General features: G+C 45.0%; 1 protein-coding gene across 3 annotated transcripts in view; it reads left to right on the top strand.

The window, feature by feature from the left end:
• kif26ab (kinesin family member 26Ab) overlaps nucleotides 1-17,519 on the top strand; it is an 80,052-nt gene that overhangs the window by 48,387 nt on the left and 14,146 nt on the right. For 2 of the 3 annotated variants that reach the window (XM_054741596.2, XM_015970103.3), the window contains exons 5-6: nucleotides 10,612-10,795; nucleotides 17,064-17,276. In XM_054741596.2, the coding sequence (XP_054597571.2) occupies nucleotides 10,612-10,795; nucleotides 17,064-17,276 (397 nt within the window). Of the gene's footprint in view, nucleotides 1-8,524; nucleotides 8,684-10,611; nucleotides 10,796-17,063; nucleotides 17,277-17,519 lie in introns of those variants that run through there. The other variant, XM_015970105.3, reaches the window with a different exon arrangement.

The following is a 17,519-nucleotide window of genomic DNA, read 5'->3' as shown; positions in this document are numbered from 1 at the left end:
CAAAAGTAGTGTAATGCCTTACATTTTAAAACCAGTAATATTGTAATGTAATGAGTTACTTTAAAATGAGGGTAACGAGTAATAAATAATGCATTACAGTTTTGAAGTAACTTGCCCGACACTGTTTACCGCTAGTTCACTGGGAAGGTATCTGGCTTTGACTGGACACGAAATCCTAAGATACGATTAAAATCCACAAGGAAAGTTCATCTCCTTGTTCCTTTGGTTTTAGGCCCATCATCCTAAATGAAGGAGATTACAACTTTTCATTTTCCTCGACCTTGGGCGTAAGAGCCAGCTAGTGTGCTTAAAAACTCCTTATCCACACACACGCCGCCCAGTGAGAGTTCTTGCTTCTAAACTTGACTTTTTGAGTTCCCGACACAGGATATAAAGCTCCATTTCAACAAGACGACCGTTAACACGTCTCCAGTTTTCCAAGTCCAGAATTCCACGTTGCGTTTATCGATCCGCTTGACCCAAATAGTTATTGCTGTCTTATCTAAACGCTTATCTCTTCATCCACTGCTGCCCACATCCACTATCGCAGCCATCTCCCCGACAGCACAGCTCCCACACCAGACCCTTTCTGGTTTTTATTGGGCTGCCTGGTGACTAAAATATAGATAAAAGATTAAGAAACACGTGTTGGAAATCCCCTCCCCCCCGTCCCTCCCCAACAGCAGGCTGATTAATCACCCCCAAATGTTCCTAGCAGCCTGCGGGCCTGTTTGTTGTGATAGCCTCTGTGTGAAGAAGTGCAAATAAATAATCGCCTGGTGTCTTAACCTGGCAGAAAGTGATTAATGAAGCAGAGAAATGGAGCAGAAGCATGCTGACTTTTACCTCTGTGCTTGTCTCTCCTGTTCTCAGCACAGCCTTAAGTTGTGTTATGAATTAAGTGGAGAGAACAGTATAGTTGATTGAGAGTTTGTCTTATGTTAATAGACGTTTTTTTTTGTGGGGAGAGACAGGAAACGCCACGAGCCCGATAACAGACGTGGGTGGGATTGTGGGTAAATCCGAGTTCAACACGTGTACCGAGAATATGAAGTTTTTCCAGCGTCTCTGCAGCCTCGGAGAGGAGCGGAGCACCCGGAGCAGCGTCTGAGGAGCGGAGGGAAATGCGAAGGCAGAGAGATGAAAGCAGCTGTTAATCGTTGTCAGCAATGCTAGAGGTGAGGAGACAGCAACGTGTGAATCTGGGGGGAAAAAAGCACGTCTTCATCAACATCCGTCACCCAATCTACCGCCAAGACTTTTACCTGAACCAGGTTTGGCGTAGCAGCTGAGCATTTCCTTAGCGCTGCAATTTTCCAGAAGACTCTTGCAAATCAGTCGAGCATCGATGGTTAGAGGTTTTCCTTCAGTGACCTTTCGACTCGTATGGCAGGTACCTCCTGCTCCTTTCTCCTGGGACCCTAAATTAGCCCGCTTATCTCATTGACTGACAAATGGTCCTGCAGAGCCAAACCCATGAGCTTTGTTCACCTCTTCATGGCTCAATGTTCGAGCTAGTTAGGGACACATTAGGAAGATGTGATCCTGAATGCTGAAAGAAACAATAAAGTGAGCTGTGAATAGAACAATACCTCCAAGTTTCCTTCCTGTGCTTGTCTTAAGCTCCTCTTAAGCCTCCAGTCTGGCAGCAGAGGGTCGTGTCCTGTCGGTGTGGGAATGTGGCCGATAAATGCGTGTGGGGCCGAGCTGATGGGTGCTATTTTTTATGGGCAAGGATCTAAACAATAAAAGTGCTTGTTTCTGTGAGCGGACGAGCCAAAAATGTTCCTAAATCCTCACAAAGGAGTGGACCTCACTGGCACAGGCGCAGAGCTCCATTTTTGGTCAGCTCACTCTGGGAAGTTTATGTTGATCTGACAGATCTGCTGGTTTTATATCCCAACGAGACTAAAACACCAGCAAGCCAGCATTTACATTTCTGATATACTGTAGCACCATACCAGACTTTCTTGAATATTGATGAGTTTTTTATATTTTTTTTTCCACTTTTTTCACCAACTGTTCGATTTATTCTTGGCCGACTGGGAATTCCCATCTTTGGGAATGAAGCAATTCCAAGCTGGCTGTGGCCCAGCTCCAGAAATCATTTTCTTCCAGTTTCTTTCTCGGGCAGGAAATGATTTACCTCCTTGTGGACGGCGCTTCATTGGCACAGGGCCAGGTCCGCTGATCGAAGAGGGGACCTGGCTGCACACCCTGCTGCTCCCTCTCATGCTGTCTCTTTCTCTTTCCTCCACATCTTTCTCTTGATGTGTGCTCCACCTAATTCCATTTTTAATGCCGCCTCTTTGCCTTTGTGCTGCTTTCTTCCCCGTTTACCACTCGTGGTCTCTTACTTCCTGTGTGTTTCAAATAATCCTCTGTTATTCAATCTATTCTCCGGAGGACGCACTAATGCCTTGTTTTCCTCCTCAGTACACAGACCGTTTGAGGACTTCTGAGGAGACAGCTGCTACCAAACAGGTCTACAACCTGCTGGAAGAATTACGAATTTTATTAACCGGATTTGTCTGCCTCTCTCCGATAGCGGTTCTCTTTGAACCCATTCTACGATGCAGATATGTCAGTCAGTTGCATAAGGAGACGTCGGTCTTTGTTGGCAGGCTTTTCTTACGTGACGACACGTTGTATTCACAGATGTTACATGAATGCATTTGGCCTTACCTAATTGGCTGGGGACTGGTGCAGTGAAGGTGTGTGAGCAGCCTTGGGCTGTCAGCAGTCAGCACACAAATAATGCACCATTTGATTCTGATTCTCTGTGTCCAAGGTCAGACACGGTGCCGGAACAAAAGGCATGCTGAACACCTTGCTGGAACAAAGAGCTTCTCCTCAAGGATTGGTCCGATGTGTCGGGAGCGTGCCAGGCAGGATATTGCTCAGCGGACGAGACACCCTATTCATTGGTGTCTTGTTGTGTTGGGGTTCATTTATCTTTTTCTAAGGATTTATGGAAAGTCCATAAATCCTAGCCTAGAGGTGTTTGTCCATTTCCTGTGAACTTCTGTGTAAACTGACATATGAGGGACGAGCCTTCGAACCACCATTAAAACGGCCACGCTGGAGAAAAAATAAGAGCTTACGGACACACGAACGCCTCAGATGCTTGGACTGATAAGACTCCACTCCCTGCCAGATAAACACATTAGTTCTCACTTCCAATTTAACATTTCTTGGCTCACCAAAAGAGAGGAAACTCACAGGAAAGATCCTGGTTTTGGTTGATGCTAATCTGTATCTGAATGATAAGAAAACCGAAGCAGAGGGGAATGTCAGCTCCAGGTGGGACATTTTTTTTATTTATTTATTTTGTAGTCTGCTCCTTTCAAGAAAAAAGGCACATTTTTGCTTCAGTTAATTTTTTTCGGCCACATTCCAGAATAATCTCTCTGTTTGTGGCGCTGCAGTCACAGGCAGCTGTTTTGGAAAATTTTAGGATAAGGGAGAGGATGTGAGGAAAACTAAATGAATGTTTATACCAGGGTTCCCTTGATCGCAGGGAGACTTTTAGAGAAGACATGGACTCAAAGCGAGGACAAGACCAGCTTTTTTGTGCATTCCAACACCCGTCCATTTGTTGATGTGCCTATGTAACTAATCCTGGATTCATAAAGAACTAAAGTGTTTTTCTGCATTGATGTAAGTAGGTGAAACTTGAAAATTTTGATTAGGGTTAAGCTAGGGTTGGGGTTGTGGGTGACCCTCAACATTAGATTTATTTCAGTAATTCAATTTAAAAGGTGAAACTAAAATGGGAGAACGGCTCATTACATGCAAACCTAGGTTTTCAAGCTTTTATTTGTTATACCGTATTTTCCGGACTATAAGCCACTACTTATTTCCCACGCTTTGAACCATGCGGCTTATAATGAGGTGCAGCTTTACTGATGATTTTCCTTCACCTGCAGGGGGCGCTTTAGCAGAAAGTGAAACAGGTGGAAGACGAAAGTGGAAATTGAAGAAAGTGATCATTTTAATTTAGCACCTGCAAGCAGCCGGCACGGCGAAGAATTTTTTTCAAATCCATACCCCCTCATCATGGAAACTACACGTATGAGTTCATGTGATGCCGCATTTAAGTTGAAGGCCATCGATCTGGCAGTAAAGGAGGGAAGCAGTGCTGCCGCACGTGAGCTTGGCATGAATGAATCTATGGTTCGGCGCTGGAGACGGCAGCAGGAAGAACTCATTCAAGCCAGCTTCACCCGGGATGATGACAGCAACACGGACAGCGACACTGACATCGCCACAGAAAAAGTATGTGACGAAGCTCTTCTGAGGCTGTTCAACTCCGACACTGAAGAAGAGGACTTCAGTAGTTTCAGTGCGCAGGACGATGATGAAAAAACTAATCAACAACTTCTCTGTTTTGTCTGATACTGATCAGTTCAGTTAAACTACATTTTCAATTCAGTAGATGTCCGGTAGATATCTGCGGCTTTTAGCCCGTTGCGGCTTATATAAGTACAGTTCCATGTTTTTTTTAAAAAACGTATTAGGTGCGGCTTATATTGAGGTGCGCTCTGTAGTCCGGAAATTACGGTAATTTTGATGATTATGGCTTACAGCTTATGACAACCCACATTCACAATCTCAGACAATTAGAATGTTGTGAAAAGATTCAATATTCTAGACTCAAAGTGCCCCACACTAATGGATCCCAAATGCCTGCAAAGGGTTCCTGAGCCTTTAGGTCAGGTGTGTCAAACGCCGGTCCTCGAGGCCCGGTATCCTGCATCTTTTTGTCGTTTCACAACACAGTTGATTCACTTATGCAGCAGCTCATAAAGCTCTCCAGAAGCCTGTTAATCACCTGCTGATTGAAATTAGGTGTATTGGAACAGGGAAAACACTAAAAAGTGCAGGAGAGCGGCCCTCGAAGACCAGAGTTTGACACCTGTGCTTTAGACGGTCTCTCAGTCTAAGTTGAACTACTGAAATAAATTGAATTTAGTACCATTTTTTCACTATTTTTTTTTGTTGCACCTGTAGATGTTGTGCAAACTGCGTCCCAAATTTGATGTATTGCATGCATCCATACATAAATACCAATACCCGTGCTTCTTGCACATGCAGACACCACCTTATGACAGTTTTCTCCCACTCACTGAGATCCAGCTTAAATGAAAACATGTTTATGATTTCAAAGCTTTTCTCACATATTTAATCTTCAACATCCCGGCCTTGCTTGTAAATCCTATCTGCTTTCATGTTGCCAGGGTGAGTTGGTAGAGAATGACATCATCTCCCCTCGTCTGTGCACCCATATGAATGTTTTCATGCTCACAGGCTGATGTCATGGTTCCCTTAATTATCCCCGAAGCTTAGCCAAGGCTAGGTCGGTCTGGGTGGTGGTGGTGGTGGTGCGGATCACGGCCAATGAGGCCAGTGCAGAGGTTTAAATTTGATTTAATCCAACCCAAATTTGGTAAAGGTTGAAACAACGCACCGCTGCAGAGTCGGAGCATGTTTGCTTTAGCTGGAGTCTGTGTTTCTCTACAGTGAGCAGATTTCTGTTGTTCTGTCTCACCTCTGGGGCAGAGAGCGGTTTGATCGTGTCAAGGGCAGCCCATCAACAAGACAGCATGCACTGATTTTCGCTCTAGGGAGGTTTTTTAACGATTAACTTTCTACTCAAAAATCGTAGTACCTCACCTGATGAACCAACACGCTTCCAGCGCAGCCAATCATGAACATTTGCTGATGTAGCGTTTTGGGTTTGGCGAGCCGCTACTTGATGCACTAACATCCTAACAAAAGAAAACCTGTGGTAAATTTTCATTTGATCCCCCTAACGCATTACCACTGGGATTTCTCCTTTCAGGAGCAGCTATGCTGGGCTGCTAATCAGCATCAGTGGGGGACTGTGGAGATTGTAGGGGGGGGGGGGGGGGTGTTAGTGGGGCAGTGTGATATCATGCCCAGTGATCTGATCCCTGCTCGAATGGCTGAAGCCGCCTTATCTTGTCCGTGGAAAGAGTAAAAAAGAAAATCACAGAAGGAAAATGCCAAGAACAGTAAATGCATCCAGCGTGGTAATTAGCTGCAGAAACCACCTTAAAAGCTCTATAGCTGGCCCGGAAAACAGAGATAAATTGGCACCAGACAAGCTGATGGGCGTGCCAGCAAATTACTCTCTCGAGCGGAGGAATTCCTCCAGCCAATTTGACGAAGCTTGAATAAAAAACCTGCAGTGATCATTGATAATAAGCCACCATGAAGCTTTGAAAGGAGCGGGCAAACACCTCCCCTCTACTCGTTTTATTCTGCACTCACTGACCTCCTCTTCTCCCTCGCTGTCGCTCCTTCTTTAGGTGAGGATGGAATCTTGCTGGCCTTTCTTAAACAAAGACACCAGGTGCTTAATTTTACATTTGTCTTGCTTTGGCTCATTTATAATTATTGCAGTCATTATCTGCCCCAGGAGTGTGTTGTAAGGAGACGGTGATGGAGCTGAAAGGCTATCAGGACGGTTCCAAATGTGGCTGTTTTTTTCCTTTTGTCCCATTTTGATAAATAACACGTGAAAGCACACCAAGGGTACCAACAATGGGGTGAGACTATTGAGGTTGCTCTGTCAAAGTGACCAATGTCTCCTTCTGCCAGTCAAAAGGAAACTGTGGAACTGCACCTTTAAAGAAGCCCAGCTCAGACGAGTTAATTTAAAACATGCTGCAGAGCCGCATAGGTAAGCATGCTGCGGTGAAACAGTAAAGGTTACGTGATGCATCAAACCGCTTCGTTACAGAACAGCACCCTTCGAATTCTTTGCTGGTTTTTATTTTTCCTGTTATTTTTGAATTTCCAAGTTCCAGTGGAGTTCACATCAGGGGCACTGTGTCAGAGGGAGAGAGTCGGAGCGCTTTGTGCTGAATGTACTTTCATCTGGCAAGTCTCACACCCACTCTGTTTGCCGATGTGTTGCAGCAGGCACTCTGCAGCCAACGCGGCAGCCTTTCAAACAACACCGGCTAGTCAGGAGGCTGAGAGGGCTTACTGATAAATTGGCAGCCCAGGGAATACAGGGAATACTCTCACCCCGGCGCTCACCCACTCACACGCTCTCATTCCCCTTTTTACCCTTGACCATTGACTGTCTGCTCTCTCTCTCTCTCTCTCTCTCTCTCTCTCTCTCTCTCTCTCTCTCTCTCTCTCTCTCTCTCTCTCTCTCTCTCTCATTGGCCAGTATAAATCTGCCTTTCTAAAGTGTCATCTATTCATTGTCTGCTTTCTCTTTTCCCTTTTTCCTCCTCACCTTCTTCTTTTTCTACTCTCCGAATGCACCAATTGAGTGCAATCATCACTCATTCAAGCCATCCATCTTTCCTAAGTGTATCCTCCCTTATCTCCGGGACTGTACTTTTGATTAATAACATTCTAATTCGAATTCTAATTACAGCCTTCAATAATAATAATAATAATAATAATAAACACTGAAATAAAGGAGCAAACATGCACTCAGGCTTGCACATGCACTGTAGGCATACTAACCAAATCTGTTTGAAGTGAGGGACCCTAAAAGAAGAGAAGGCTCCTGTGTGCATTAAGTATTCATGTGACGTGTTTTTAGGTGTGTGTGTGTGTGTGTGTGTGTGTGTGTGTGTGTGTGTGTGTGTGTGTGTGTGTGTGTGTGTGCGTGCACACGCGTAGGGCTGTACTGACAAATTGCGCCGCAAGCAGCCAGCAATCGAGCGCTGACACCGTGTCTGGCAGTCGAAGGGAAAAGGGGCTGGGCTGTGGGGAGAAAAAGAGAGAGCGAGAGGAAGGAGGAGGGATTGTACATGTGTGTGTGTGTGTGTGTTCTGGTGAGTTTATGTGAGGGAGAGAGAGGAAAGGAAGGAAAGAAAGACACGGCAGGACAGCTGCCAGAATTTCTCCGACAGCAGGAGAAGGACCAAGAGGCGGAACGGGAGTTGGAGTTTTTCTTATTTTCAGAAACCGGAGGAAATTTTCCAGCCCAGCCAGGATCACTGAGTCAAGCCTCTTCCTTCTGCCTGTGAGCATCAGAGAGTCAGGGAAAAACCATCAGGATGTACAGCCACTCATGGCAGACACAGCGTAGTGGATTAACTACATGACAGACATCCATGCAGCCTGTGGTACGGAGGAGGACTTGGATGAATTGAGGAAGTGGAAAACTGAGCTATTTATGAACTGATGCAGAACTTTTCCTGGTGAGGACACTCTGAAGGACTTGGAGATGATTTTTGGAAAGGGTACCTCTTCTAATCCTGATCTTCTCTTCTTTGCTTCATTATAAAAAATACTCTCTGGATTACCTGCACTTCTCCAACTGAGCAGCATCTTTTTTCCTGCAGGACACCCATCCTGTCCACCCCACCTGGAGATTGTTCCATTTAGTTACTATGGCGCCCACGCCTCCTCCCTCACATCCACCCTCTGCCCCCCCAGCTTCTTACAAACCTCTGTGAAATCAAGTGGAACCTCAATGATTACGATCAGAGCAAAACGGACCCCTGTGCCCTGACTGCTGAGCAACCCCCCCACCCTCCACCCCCTCGCTCTGTTCTTGGCGACTGTGCCGGCGTATCAAATGTGCAAATAATGGAGAACACTGACATCTCAGAAATGAAAGTCGAACTGTATCGTTCATCTGTTTGTTGACTATGAGCATAAACTAGATGATGGATTGGAAAGAGCTGTAAGTACATCGTTGCAGGCAGCATGGTCTCGCTGGGGCGTGCTAAAACAAACACGCTTCAGTGAGCACGTGCAGTCTGCACACATTTTGCACAAACTTCAGTGATGTTAGCTTTCCATTTGCAGAGTCTGCTTTGAGCAGATTGTGTTGGGGAAACGGCTTCATTTGCATGGAGATTGAGAGTGAACAGGTGGACAAGCTGTTGTGGGCAAAAGGAAATTTGAGCCACTTCTCAACGCCTTTTTTTTCTGATCGTAGTTTGGTGAGGCATGGTGGGAAGAAAGGGAGGGGCAGGGAGGGAAAGAAGCATGCTATTAATTTTCCTGTGAATATGTGGATGTGAACTAAAACAAACGTCTCTGTCTCATCTGCGCACACCTGTGCACAAACGTTGTTGTGCGCCGTGAATTAAACTTCAAGGTTCAGGTGGTCCAGACAGCTTCAAATCAATTTAGAGCCTCTTTCTTGTTTGGTGTCTAAGGCTTTCTCGTGACACTTGATTCATGTCTTCACTGGATGAGAAGACAGGATGAGGTGAGAGAGGAAGTGAGGGTCAGAGATGAGAAGGGGGTGGGTTTGTCTTGAAAGCATTCTACGTCCTCACACACACGCCGCCACACGCAGCCACGTGGACTCTGGCGTGGTGTCTCCTTCCTTGTTCTCTGTCTCACATCCATCTACTGCATCTCATTTTTCCCCAGTCACACGATCTGTCCCGCATGCTATCTCACACAGGCAGCTCCCTGGGGAGAGCCTTCTCCTGTAGCCTTCTTGGATGCAATAATTATTCCATCAGCCAGCAGTGTGTTCCATGATTGTGCTCACAGGCTTGTCGCTGTAGGGGGTGCGTGGTGAAGAGGGGAGTAGAGATGAGGGTTAGGTTGTGAAGGACTCTAGGGAGAGACGAAAGGAAGTGTGTTTGGGGGTTTTGGCAGCAGCCCACCCGGGCCTGCCCGAAGGAGTCCATAACAGGACTAATGAGCTGAGATTGGCCTTTGAGGAATCTCCTTCTCACCTGAATGCATGTGGATCTGTCTTCTCTGTTTCAGATGCACTTTTACCTCCTTAAATCTCTTACTCTGCAGATTTCTTATCCCTCGACTCCAACCTTCTTTATTCCTGCAAAAGCCCTCCGCTCCTTCATGTTCACAACCACCTCTTTGTCCTCCTTGGCTTTCTCAGAAATCCCACTGCTTGAGTGAAAAACCACTTGAGTACATTTGGGGTATTACTTTTCTTGCTGACCTTGAATTGTTGGCTGAGGTTTGTTAGCTGATCCAAGGCAATGGCGTACCTGAAACCGCTCCTTGAGATTGGCCAGATTCCCTGCAGGCCAGGCAGAGATATCGGTGTTGTTGTAGGACATTTGGGACAGAAGAGCAATGTCCAGACAAAAATGGCTTAGTGATCTCTGGTTCAGCTGCTTAGAAATTATTCCAAGTGAAAAATGGAAAAAGATGACAGAAGATATGAATGAGGGAACTGTCAAATGAAAGCAGCGGGTTCTGGTTGGTGCCCATGCGAGCATGCTCCACCTTCTCTGGTCAGCTTCACTACAGAAACAGGGATTCACTGGAGTGTCCATTACACTTTTCTAATCACTGATCATGAAAAATCAATCATTTTGCCATCTTTCTTCTACGATGACCTGCCTCCTGGCAGGCTAGAACCGTTGACTGTCGGTCATCTGTCTCCTGAAGTTTCCACTTGAAGCTGAAGTCTTGGGATTTGGGATAAAATTATTTTTAAAGTGGAGAATGGATGAACTTTTGTTTAGTTTGGCAAGCTAAAATCACCTTTCACTTACAGTGTTAGTGAATTGGCACGACACAACAGTGAAAATAAATGATTTCCTGATGTTTCAACTCATGGTTCTCAAAGCATGGCTTCCCTTCAAAGGCGCTTTTTTTAATTTATTATTCTTTTAGGGCAGCTCAGAAGCTGAACCTTTCCTCCAAGCGGAAGAAAAACCAGCCGTCACCGCTTCATCCACAGGAGCCCTCCATCTACCCGACCAATTTCAGCGGCATCCTGCAGGTCTCATCGCCCCCTGCCCCACCATGCCTGCTCCGAGCTGTGTCCAAAGTGAAAGAGAACCCCGGGATGGGAAAGGTGAGAGACACAAACCCTCAAATGCACACAGAGTCGCATCTTGTATACATACATACATATATATGTATATATATATATACATACATACATATATATATATATATATATATATATATATATATATATATATATATATATATATATATATATATACATACATATATATATATATATATATAGATACCGTAAATCCTCTAATACAGGCCGGTATTCAATTAAAGGCCGGGTCTCCAATTCTGGCCGGTGTCGGAGTCAGCGGAGGCAAATAATGGCCGGTCTCTTATTGTGGCCGGATGGAATGTGGTAACAAGTAAGTACGAGCGACCCAGCGGCAGGGTTGTAGTCCCCAAATGAACCAGCAAGAGGCAGTAGAAGTTCACGCAGACCTATTTTAGGCTGTTTCTTCAACGCTTTGTAAAGCTTCGGACACGATCCTCTATCACGCTCCTACCACACAGAGTCACGGTGTCAGTTAACCATGCTAATTCAACCCGCTCCACAGAACACACATCACCTTCCCTGTGGCTTACATAACACTCACACAACACGCAAATCAGCACATAGGAACCAGCAGAACGGTAGGAAACACATATAACACAATACCCAGAATGCACCTGGCTTACAACCCCAACCAGGTCATTACACTATCAAGTTCAAAGAGAACGTGCTGATTATGCTGCAGAACACTCTGGAGAGCAGCAGTAGGGGGTGTATGAACTACAGTAATCCCTCGTTTATCGCGGTAGATGCGTTCCAGACCTGGCCGCGATAGGTGAAAATCCGCGAAGTAGGGACTCCCAGCATGCCCCTCGCGGGGATTCCCTTCACGTCGCACCTACGTCACAAACCGCGGCTATAAACGGAAGTCGCCTTTCCAGCTCACCACTCAGTCATCGTTTCTTCAGATTCACGATCAGAGTTTCCAACCTACCGATCAATCCAACGAACTATCAGCTCATAGTAAGTTATCTTACTTACTTCTGGAAAGCCCGGCATTTCCGTGTCACTTCGTTGACGCTCGAACGCTCGGGGGTTTCCTAGATCAGCCGGCGTTTCACCGACGCTCTCACTTCCGCGTCTGTGAAACCACGCTCCCTATTGAATTATCGTATGATCACATTCTCTGTGATCAGCAACGCGCTGTGCCGGACCGTAGGTACTGACACGCGATCGTTCATGTCGGTTCATTTCCTTTAATGTTTTCTGTCTTTTAGTTGCGCCTGATGTGTATCGCTGCTGTGGAGCGGGGCGCATCAACTTGTCCTCCGACGCACAGATCACAGCAGGGAGCGCTCAGCTGTTTTCGCGGTCGGTAGATCTGCCTCCTGAGCACGGCCACAGTAACAATCAGGTGTCGCCACCTCAAAAACTAATTTAACACGCGATCGTTCATGTCAGTTCATTTCCTTTAATGTTTTCTGTCTTTTATTTGCGCCTGATGCGTTTCGCTGCATGCTGTGGAGTGGGGCGCTGCGCGCATCACCTTGTCCTCCGACGCACTGATCACTGATACAGCCGCCAAACAGCGAGCGCTCCGCTGTTTTTGCGGTCGATAGATCTTTTAGAACTGCAGTTCAAAGGTAACTCATGAGGTGAATATATATGAAGCCAGGTAGCAGTTTCTCTTTAGGATTGAGAGGAGATGCAGGAAGATAATAAACATGCAGGACAGAAAAATAGTCAAATAAAAACAAGTTAGTTTTTGTACCTGGTGGTTGCAACAAACAGACACCATTGAAGGTAATCAGAAGTGAGGAACAGAAAATGAAATAATTATTTTAATGTTTAGAGCAGCAGGAACTCCGAGAGGCTGCAGGAGCATCAGTGAGTTTGCGCCGCTGCGCAGGGGGAGGGGGGAGAGGACTGAAGCAGGAACTACCGTTGTTAAAAGAAATGTGTTTAACTTTGAAAATGTGGGCGCAATTTTAATTGTCAAAAACTCCAGCGAACCATTAGTTCATTTTGCTCAAATAGAAATAGAGGCCTGCCTCTAATACTGGCCCTCCTTCCAATAAAGGCCTGGAGCTTGATGTGCTTGAGTCAAATACAGGCCCGGGCCTGTATTAGAGGATTTACGGTATATACATATCTATCTATCTATCTATCTATCTATCTATCTATCTATCTATCTATCTATCTATCTATCTATCTATCTATCTATCTATCTATCTATCTATCTATCTATCTATCTATCTATCTATCTATCATCTATCTATCTATCTATCTATCTATCTATCTATCTATCTATCTATCTATCTATCTATCTATCTATCTATCTATCTATCTATCTATCTATCTATATATATATATATATATATATATATATATATATATATATATATATATATATACTGCATGCCATATAAAGTGGTAATTCTCTGCCTGACATACAGACCCGTTTGTTTGAAGGGATGAAATGCAGAGTGGCAACAGACTGGTCCACAGGCAGCGTGTCGTCTGGTTCAGTCCACGCAGATGTCGTCAGATAAGCCTGCTGGAATGTCATGAATCCACTCTTGTTTGTGAGATGAGCGTTCCTCCCTCAACACTGAAAGCGAGCAGAAGCAGTAATTCACAAATCCATGATGGCGTGAACAGCAGGGTTTTCTGAATGCATTCTTGGTGTGGCGCACCGTGATGAAAGTCAGGATGGCAGCTATAGGACAGTCATTACACAAAGCTGTATAAACACTTGGCTCTTCCTTTGTGGTTTATTGGGTATTGTTTGTCTGAGCTGGCGTCCTGTATTTATAAAGCAGAAGTTCCCGAATAAGATTAGATCCCACCTGGATAGGAAACGCTCGCTTCTGCTGCCAGGTATCCAGACGGTTGAATTTTTGCCACACATTGTAAATCTCCTCCTGACATGTGGACTTCATAAAAATCCTGTTATTAACAATCCTCTTCAAGCCCATGCATGGTAGGTAGTGTACATCTGTGCTGCTTAAGAGGCTGCATGGGATTTATGAGATTTTATGATATTGTTCCAAGTCTATCAGGCCAGATTTACAGTTTTTTTGTTTACTGTTGATCAAACACACAAATGTGGTGTCTCTGTTCCTTAGCCCATGTCTTACAGAGCAAGATCACTGAGAAATACATTTTCACTTGTTCTTTTTGAAATGAAAATGATCCGTCAAGCTGTCCTGCTGTCAGAGTCCAAGCCCCCAGGCCGGGCTCTCCCAGCTGACCGGCTTCCGTCTTGGACCACATTACCCAGCATGCCCCTCGCGGGGATTCCCTCCACGTTGCACCTGCGTCAATCCATGTCTATATATGGAAGACGCTACACCAGCTCTTCACTCAGTCATCGTTCCACCGTGATCCATGATCAGAGTATTCGGAAGCTAATACAGCTTAACCTCCACCTTTCCTACTCAGACCTCATCCAACCTTCAGCCTTTCCAGCACCGCTTTCAGTCAGCAGTCTGTAATAAAAGCTCTCACTCCCGAACCCAGTCTTCGAGTCTGACACCTGCAGTAGCCGCCGATAGAAAATGGATGGGTAAAACACTAGATTTAGAAAAGATAATTAAGTACATGTCACACTGTAACATTAGCGTTCATCTTGGCTTGTGGGGGGAAGCTGTTGTTGATTTGGCGTCCAGGAGAGAGCAGCGTGTGACTCTGCTAGTATAAGCTAACCATTAGCATTAGCACTTCCACAACATGGCAGAACTCCTTCAGACTTGAGTTGTTTGTGGAGATAGAACATCAACGTTGCAGAACAAATGTAATCAGTCGTAGAGTCATGTTGCTGATGAAGTAACACAGAGCAGTTTCCTGCTCCTCTGCCCTACTTGTTGAAAGTGGAATTACAACTGTCATAAGCAACCCAGCTGCAGCCTGCTGTAGCTAGCGCTAACACGAGCTAACACTAACGTGAACCAACAAACACTAAAAATAAACCACAAAGTAAAAAGATTCACACTGTTTGACAAAAATATTATTTACAAGTCCAGTAGCAACAAAGCCAGGTCACCATCAGTCCGTAATTTTGTAGCCTCTTGTAGCTCGATCAAACTAGTGTAGGCCGTTCCGATGTTCACTCTGGTTTTAACTCTTTCCTTCATCTCCAAAGACATTACTTTCTGACTTTTGCTCAGGCTTTCTGTCCAGGCCAACAGAAAAAGCAAATATCTTCTTTTTGTTGTGCTTTTTATTGACAATCTGCAAACTGCAAATGCTAACCACTAGCATTACAGCCAACAGTCATAAAGCAGGCCTCCCACCTGCTTTACAAAACTATCAAGTGGTTTTTGGTCAGCAAAGGGCTGCAAATATGTGGTGTGAAATATGAAACAGGTCAATTTTCAAACTCAACAATCACTGATATCAATGTTAAAACTCCAGCTTAAAGTTTACAAAACTATCTATTGTTCCTTTAACCAATCAGAGGCGAGATGAGGCAAGAGTAAAACTTCAAATCCTACTATTTTTCTGCTCCCCATCCTCCTACTAACTTCTTCCTGAAACAAGAGCGCCAGAGTGTTTTTTTTTCTCACAAGACATTCATTTATACTAGAGACCACAGCAATGTGTTGGATGAAAAAAATGAATGATCTTGGTGTTTAAAATGGAGGGAAAGACCATTAAAATATCATAGTCCCTATAAATGAGACTTTTCAGGCATATTTTATATCAGCACAACCTGGGATTTGAGTGAAAGTCTTGAAAGTCCATCCTGACTTTCAGTTCCACTTCTCAACTTTTCACCTGGAGACAATCCTTTAAGGTTTATACTGCTGAGTGTAGGAAGTAATGCCAAGCCACACTAATGGATTTTGAGTGGGATCAAGGGACAGCAGCACAGAAACCATTAGTAACATCCAGCATGTGAAAACACGGTGGTGACCTCCAATGTCTGGTCCAGCCAGTGCTGTCTTTTTAGTTTTTTAGAGAGATGGTCAGCAGCCGTATGTGGAAACACTCAGAAAACAGTGTTTGCTTTGCTTTGTTTGATCACAAAGCGGCCCCTCACAGTCTACGGAGGGTTTGCATTTGGCTTAAAATCAAGAAAATTTGCTCAATGTAAGGAAGGGATTTTTTGTCTCATTGTCTTGAAGCCCAGATTTGCAAGAATATTCAGTTAGTGGGAGAATGTGCCTATTGTGTGGGTGTGGTGAGTCCTCAGGCTGGGCAAAGTCTTCTGTCAAAACAGAAACGAGTCAGCAGCATTAGAATGGTTTTATTCCAGTGCCCAAGAGGCAGCAGAGGTACTTTTTCCAGGCAGCGTTGAAACGGCTCAGGATTGAGTTGCTTGTCACACATTCTGCAGCATACAGAAACTGTTCAGATAATGCAATGGTAGGCGTAACACTAAACACTCTAGGAGATGACGGGAACTCCAAAGACTGCTAAAGATATCCCGAGAGCTGTTCCTGTCGCCTGTCAGTCAGACACGTTCTCACACTGCCTTAAGAGCAACACGAGTGGGACACATCTGACCATCAGACTGGAAAGCTGCGTACAGCTGTCAGAGTTTTAAAGGAATGGTATGGTGAACATTGGTGTTGTATAGACTGACATGCTGAAAACACTAAAAAAAAAAACACATGGTGCATCCCTTCAGCAGCATTGAAACAGAACATCGCAAAATGTCTTTGGAGCTCTTTGCAAGAAGATCAGTGCCCAAACTACACTTTTAATGAGAAAAGCTATCATTAATTTCTGTGACCTGCAGAATGTGTTAATGCTGTAAGCTCACAGCGTAAATGCCAAGCACCAGAATGCAACTGGGTGCAAGTCTGCTAATGTTTTTTTTTCTTTCCATGCAGTAAAGGTGAAGGACGAGAAAGGGAGGAGAGAGAGTGTAATAGTAGTGAGGATGAGGTGGGGGCATATGGTTTTGCCGTCCCATGCTGGTGAGCTGCTCGCAGTCCAGAAAAACTCGAGTCGGATAATCCCTCAGCAGGACGCTTCAAACGCATCCATTTCTTGCATTCTCAGCTGTGATTTCCAGTACTCACCTTGCTGCCTTTTACTAACACCATTAAGCAATGTGTTGACCCATAGAGTTTGCCAGTCAGTGTGAGGCTGAGTGTTTCCATGGTAACCTTGAATGCACATCAGCTCTGAAAAGTGGACGTGATGTCAATGCATAATAGAATTATACTCAGATTTCCTACCATACGTTTCTTTTTTCCTTTGTTAGTAAAATAATTGTTGCTGGAATTTCTTCTTTTCTTACTGCTGAACCGAATCTCTAAGGAGTTCTTTTCTTGTGTTTTATTTTTTTTTCATCCCCTCTTTTTTCTTATCCCACCAGGTGAAAGTGATGATGCGGATTTGCCCAGCTCCGGAGCCTTCGGACTCCTCCGAGTTCCAGTCCTTCCTAAAAGTCGACAGCAGGAAGAAGCAGCTCACCCTTTATGACCCTGCATCCAGCCCTCACTCCATCTCAGGGCACAGGAGGTCTGCCACTGTGGCTGTCCCAAAGATATTCGCCTTTGATGCTGTTTTCACCCAGGATTCCTCACAAGTAAGGACGTGTGGGTGTGTGTGTGTGTGTGGGTGTGTGTGTGTGTGTGTGTGTGTGTGTGTGTGTGTGTGTGTGTGTGTGTGTGTGCGCGCGTGTGTGTGTGTATTATAAGGTGCTCTGCCACACAAGGGACACCTCTAAGTTCTCAGGGTGTGACCATGTAGGCTTAGAAGAAAATGCTGGTCTTGGGTCAGGGGGCATTCTTACCCATGTGGGTCTAACAGCTGGGCCTTTTAAGCCAAC

This window comes from Nothobranchius furzeri, chromosome 18 (genome assembly GCF_043380555.1).
Source record: "Nothobranchius furzeri strain GRZ-AD chromosome 18, NfurGRZ-RIMD1, whole genome shotgun sequence".
NCBI lineage: Eukaryota > Metazoa > Chordata > Actinopteri > Cyprinodontiformes > Nothobranchiidae > Nothobranchius > Nothobranchius furzeri.
This window is presented reverse-complemented; position numbering and strand designations above follow the sequence as displayed.